General features: G+C 34.2%; 1 protein-coding gene across 2 annotated transcripts; it reads left to right on the top strand.

The window, feature by feature from the left end:
* Positions 1–796: 796 nt before the first annotated feature.
* Positions 797–4,668, top strand: LOC104228726 (methylesterase 10-like). Of its 2 annotated transcripts, XM_070156725.1 has the most exons (3): positions 797–1,343; positions 2,771–2,908; positions 4,130–4,668. In XM_070156725.1, exons 1-3 carry the CDS (start codon positions 975–977, stop codon positions 4,409–4,411), a joined length of 789 nt encoding a protein of 262 aa, XP_070012826.1. In that variant the 5' UTR covers positions 797–974; the 3' UTR covers positions 4,412–4,668. The 2 variants fall into 2 exon arrangements, with proteins under 2 accessions (XP_070012826.1, XP_070012827.1); XM_070156726.1 differs by lacking the exon at positions 2,771–2,908 and having other exon boundaries at positions 816–1,343.
* The last annotated feature ends 1,635 nt before the right edge of the window (positions 4,669–6,303 follow it).

Genomic DNA, 6,303 nt, shown 5'->3' on the forward strand with positions numbered 1-6,303 from the left:
TGTATAGAATTTAAGCCTAACGTAAGGTTAGAATAATTAGAAAGCAAGGAGATTGCTTGGGAAGATTAGGTATCTTGATAGTTGATCTAAGAATTCGAGGTATATTTGGAAGTCTACTAGATTCTCAACCTTATCTCTCGTTTGGCTGGTATGAATTCATTACCGAGTACGTGTGTATAGGACCATTATTACTTTTATTGGCTTGGACGGTTGGACCACAAAGGAGAAGGGACGTTTGTTTTCATAGGACCATTAGTACTTTTATTGGCTTGGACGGATGGACCACAAAGGAGAAGGGACGTTTGTTTTCTAGTGAGCCTTGAGATGACTCGCCAACAACAATAACGGCTTCAACTATTTTTTTTTTTTAATTCTCCTCCCCTTTTATTCTTTTTTAATTCTCTTTGTTGGAGTTATTGCTCCTTTGGTGACTCAAACTCACAATTCATCGGTTGTAGGTATGGGGTGCTGACCATCTGAACAATATAATCCCCTCTTGTCGCTTCTTCTACTTTACATGTCAAAGTTTGAATATGAATGAAGTTTTAAAAAAAGACTTGAAACTTGTGGCATAGGACAAGTCATAGATATTTTTTTGACTATAAATTATCTTATTACGAATAAAAATAAAAATTTAAAGTTGAACTGTTACCAATTATTAGCAAGCTTCCATTATTATTGGAGTGGACTAAAATAAATATTGCCACATAAAATGAAAGAGAGTATATTTCAGTCCAATAAGTTTGGGTGATTTGCTATATATATTCTCGCTTCTCCATTTAAGCTCAATTATAATTGTAATATTATAATAATATTAAAAGTTCTCTAACAACAATAAAATATTTCTACCTAATATAAATATTATCTTTATGCATTATGTCCTATCTTAAGTTAAGTCTATATTGTCTTGCTTTTAAGTAGCTTTTTCTGCTTCCCCTTACACTGCTAAACATTCCACAATAAGAAGTTGCAATATGGAGAAAATTGTGAAGAAGCATTTCGTTCTAGTTCATGGATTTTGCCTTGGCGCTTGGTGCTGGTACAAACTTGTCAACCTTTTGCAAAAAATTGATCACAAAGTTACTGCTTTAGACCTTGGTGCTTCTGGGATTAATATGAAACAACTCAAAGAAATTGTTTCAATAACTGATTACGTTCAGCCATTGATGGATTTTATGGTTTCTTTGCCTCATGATGAAAAGGTTATTTTGGTGGGACATAGTTATGGTGGCCTTTGCATTTCTCTTGCTATGGAAGCTTTCCCTCAGAAAATCTCAGCAGCAGTTTTCATCACTGCTTATATGCCCAATCATAAAGATCCACCTGCACTTCTTATTCAAGAGGTAATTTCCATTCATTTAGAGTTTAAATCCCGTGGTATTAAAACGTAAATACTAGTTTAGGAGATTTAGGGTTTTATCCTTAACGGAAGCAGATTTGCAGCAACCATGACTTGTGTTATCGGTCTCTGGAAATCCTCACGAAGCAAATCAATCCAATCATAGTTATGGTGGCCTTTGCATTTCTCTTGTGTTTTACGTGCTTTAATGTTAAATTAAACTTTATTTGAGCGTAATGGAGTCTATTTTATGTGTAGGTGCATCGAAAATGAAAATAGAACTAAAGGGATGCTTAAATGTCGAAAGTGCGCTCGAGAACGGTGAAAAGGAGAAGCCGGGCAAAAGTTAGCTCGACCAGGCTTTAGCCTGGCGAGGCTAGCTTAAAACCAGGCCCAACCAGGCGTTAGCCTGGCGATGCCAACTTAAAGCCAGGCCTAGCCAGGCGTTAGCTAGCCTGACGACGCCAGCTTAAAGCCAGGCTGAGGCTGGCGTTATCCAGGTGACACCAGGCCTAAGGCTAGGCCAGTTCGAGTTTTAAGCTGGCGTCGCTAGGCTAATGCCTGGTTGGGCCAGGCTTTAAGCAGGCGTCGCCAGGCTAACGCCTGGTTGGACCTGGCTTTAAGCTGGCCTCGCCAGGCTAACGCATGGTCGATTTGGCTTTTGCGCGGCTTCTCCTTTTCATCGTTCTCGAGCACACTTTCGACGTTTAAGCATCCCTTTAGCTCTATTTTCATTTCTAATGCACCTACACATAAAATAGACTCCATTAATCTCAAACAAAGTGTAATTTATCATTAAAACATGTAAAAAGCAAGGCACATAATGTGCTAAACCATGAATTATAGCCACACATCATGCATAAAACTCCTCTCAATTCTAGATGTTCTATTATGATGGAAACCTCTCCGTAAACACCATAATGGCATCTACATAGGTTAGCTCTAGGGTTTTACGTGAAGGAATAATTAATAGGTTTGCGGGCCATCTAGTACCTCTTACAGGCGGATCCGACCTAATAATAGTTTTTAATAAATTTTATACAATATAAAGGTTTTATACCATTAGATCACCTACAAATAATTTCAAATAACCTACAACAAGTGGAAGTAATATGAAAAATGAGACAGTAACTTATCACAACATATGTTAAAATACACTTCTTATTCAAGAGGTATTTTACATGTCTATCGTTTTGCAATCTATCATGTCAAAAGAAGGTTGTTATAGATAACCATATATGAGACTAATAATCAGAAAAAGTGAAACGAGTAATTTGTTACAACATTTAAAATACACTTCTTATTCAAGAGTTACTTTGCGTGTCTATCTTTTCTAGGGAAATTTCATGCAGATTCTTTTCTTGCTTTATAATTGATGAATGAAATATTGTTGCTTTTTGTTTTCGCCAAATTTTTGGGGTTACATTGCAGTTCTTTAGGAGGACTTCAATGGAGTCACTCATAGATTGTCATTTCACATTCGACCAAGGAGTGAAAAATCCACCAACATCAGCTATTTTTGGCTCACAATACATGCAAGCTAATCTTTACAATCATTGCCAAACAGAGGTTATTTTCTTAATTGTTTACTATATATGTACATGCATTTGCTTTTAAGGATTGAATGCATGTCCTCTTAACTACATTTAACTTTTAAACTAAAATAGTGAAAAAAAATAATTACGCTATCAATAAATTTTTCTATAAAAGTTCCATTTATCATCCCGGCCCCAATCGAATTGGAAGTCAGCTTTATAAATCGTCACTATTTTCTTTTGAATTAACTCATATCATCATGTTATTTTAATTGATTTCGTAAAATTATTTTCCAGTATTAATGCACATATATTAAATCTATACGAGAATAACCTATCGATGACTATGATACATTGCAACAAAACACGTCGCTGTTATTACTCCTAGTAAGTACTGATAGAGGTGGAAATCTAACGACCGATACAAACCGCGTACGAAAAAGTTTTGAGAAATTGACATTCACTAATCACTTCACTATTCATACACAGGCAAAGAGAGACACCCCTCAAATGCTAAGAATTTATTAAAGCTGAATTTACTAATATGGACATACTCATGGCGTGAGCATATTGTAATTGCATGTATGCATCACACCGAGGCGAAGCTAGAGTGTCAGTTACGAGTTCGACCGAACCCAAATAGTCTTTTGGTTTAAATTCTATATTTATTTTGAAGTTTTTTTATATAAAAATTATTAATTAAAAATTCAGTAATTACTTAAAATGATTTAAATCTCGAACAATAAGCTGTAAATTCTGGTTTCACTTATGATCATATATATACTTTAATCAACCTATTAAATGATGATGTCTTAAACTAATAATAATGGTTAGAAAAATTAAACTGTTCTTTCTTTCCATAAAAAACATATTACTCCTCCCATTTTATGTGACACAATTACTATTTAAAAAGTTAAAGAAGTTTTTCTTCGATTGTAATTTTTCATATACCTTTTAAATATTTTGAAGTATTAATTATTGTGTTATAATACTTTATATGTAGTGTCTAAATATACAAATTTTATTTCAAAAAATTTGAAGATTCTATGTTCGAAATCACATAAAAAATTAGATATATTTGACCCTCGAATCATGTCAGTATCACATAAAGTGAGACCGAGAAAATAGCTGTTATAACTGTATTAAGAATATATGAAGGAGATATATATCAGTGTGATTTTTAAAATTTTAAGGGTTTCATGTAGCTAAAAAATTAAAATTTTCATGAGAGACGTGCTATATTTTGTCAACTCAGGACTTGGAATTGGCAAAAATGCTGATAAGACCAGGTAAGTTTTTCACAGAAGATATGTCAAAGGAAGGGCTGCTGACACAAGAGAAATATGGGTCGGTGAGAAGAGTTTACGTGTTGTGCCATGATGATCCAGTCATGGAAGAAGAATTCCAAATGTATAATATTCAGAAGAGCCCTCCTCATGAAGTCAAATATATTGCCAAAGCTGGCCATATGGTCATGATATCCCAACCTCTGAAGCTTTCTCTCTGTCTGCAGGAAATTGCTGACAATTATCATTGAATTTACTTTTTTTTTTAAAATTACCCTTATAGTGAGTATAAAGTTTTAAATTTTTTTTTTCAAAAAGTAAGTTCCAAAATTTAAATAAATGTTGATCATATTTAATTAGCTCAATGGAAAAAAAATATCTGTCCTTCCTCATATAGGTCTTCAATGCCTTTATTGTAATTAAAGTATATTGATTATATAGAGTATTAATTTTCCTTATTGCTAAAAAAAGAAAATGAGAAAATAATATAATTGTATTTTCTTGCTGATGATGCAGTATATTTTGAGAAAATTCTAATTGACTTTTTATCACTTTCCCTCAGAATATAATTGTATTTTCTTATCAAGAATTTTCATTTTTACTTGGACTTGTTTAATTTTATGTTAGATTTGCTATCTTTCACTTTATTAGGTAGAGTTAAGTTTTGTTCTACAAATTATTCCTTATGGGTATTAGACATAAAGAAGAAGAAAATTCAAACGGAAATAACACAAAGAAGAAGAAAGTGTGGCACTAATTTTAAATGATGGAATTAAATTGGTAATTCTGTCGCTATTTTCCGTATTTCTTTTCTCTTTCCCCTTTTTATCCTTTCTTCCTTTCTTTCTTGAATTCCAAAATAGAGTTGGCCCCTAATCCAACTAAAGCACTCATTTTCAAGGTATTATATCAAACTCTTGTTCCCCACTTTGTGTAACAACTCGATCGGTCGTTTTGTGTAATTGCACCCCGTTACCCCTTTTTATGCTTCACACATGTGTGTTTATGATTTTATGACTTGCGGGGTTGATTAGTTTCATTTCGGGAAGCTTTCGGGTTGATTCAGATCCTTTGATTCTTGATTTAGAAGTTTAAATTAGAAACGTGGATGAAACTTTGACTTTTGTAAAAACAACTCTGGAACTGTGTTTTGATGGCTCCGATAGCTTCGGATCGTGATTTCGGACTTGGGCGTATGCCCGAAATTGATTTCGCAAGTCCGTAGGTTGATTTATGTTATTTTGCCGAAATTTGGTAATTTGAAGTTGGAAAGTTTAACCGTAGGTTGACTTTGAACTATCAAGCTCGGAATGTGATTTTTGCAATTTGGAATAGGTCCGTTATAATATTTAGAACTTGTTTGCGAAATTTGATACCATTTGGGGTTGATTTGGTAGGATTAAGACGTTTAGTTGTAATTCTAGAGATTCTTGAACTTTACTTTGAAATTCATGCGTTTTAGAGTTCAATTCGTAGTTTTAGATGTTATTTTTGTGCTTTAATCGTTCGAGCGAGTTAGTATGATATTTTTAGACTTGTGTGGATGTTTGTTTTGGAGCCCCGAGGGCTTCGATGAGGTTCGGACATGTATCAGAATGGTTTTGAACTAAAAATGTGTTACTGATGCTCAGTTATCGCAATTGCGAGCATCAGCCTCGCAATTACGAAGGTGACAGTGTGAGCTCAGATGTCGCTATTGCGACTTCCCCTTCTCATTTGCAAAGTCAGTGGGATTTGGACTAAGTTCGCAATTGCGAACATTTGTTCGCTTTTGTGATGTTTCCAGCTTCATAATTGCGAAACCTTTTCTCGCAAAGCGATGATGACTTAGGCTGTCAGGGTTCGCAAATGCGAGCCCTGGTCCGCAATTGTGAGGGTTCATATTGTGTCGCAAATGCGACGTCTGCAGCTGTTACAAAGGACTGGGAGACGAGATTTTTGAAAACATTCTCTCATTTTTTTAACCGTAGACTCGGTAAGAGGCAATTTGGAGAGGAAAATTTCACTTACAAACTTTGGGTAAGTGATTGTGATCTATTTTTAATCATATTCCATTAACATATCTTAGATTTTAACATCAAAGTCATGTGAATCAAAGTGAAAATTTGTGGAACTTTGTCAAGTTTTTGAAAAATAAGAAATT

This window comes from Nicotiana sylvestris, chromosome 9 (genome assembly GCF_000393655.2).
Source record: "Nicotiana sylvestris chromosome 9, ASM39365v2, whole genome shotgun sequence".
Lineage (NCBI taxonomy): Eukaryota > Viridiplantae > Streptophyta > Magnoliopsida > Solanales > Solanaceae > Nicotiana > Nicotiana sylvestris.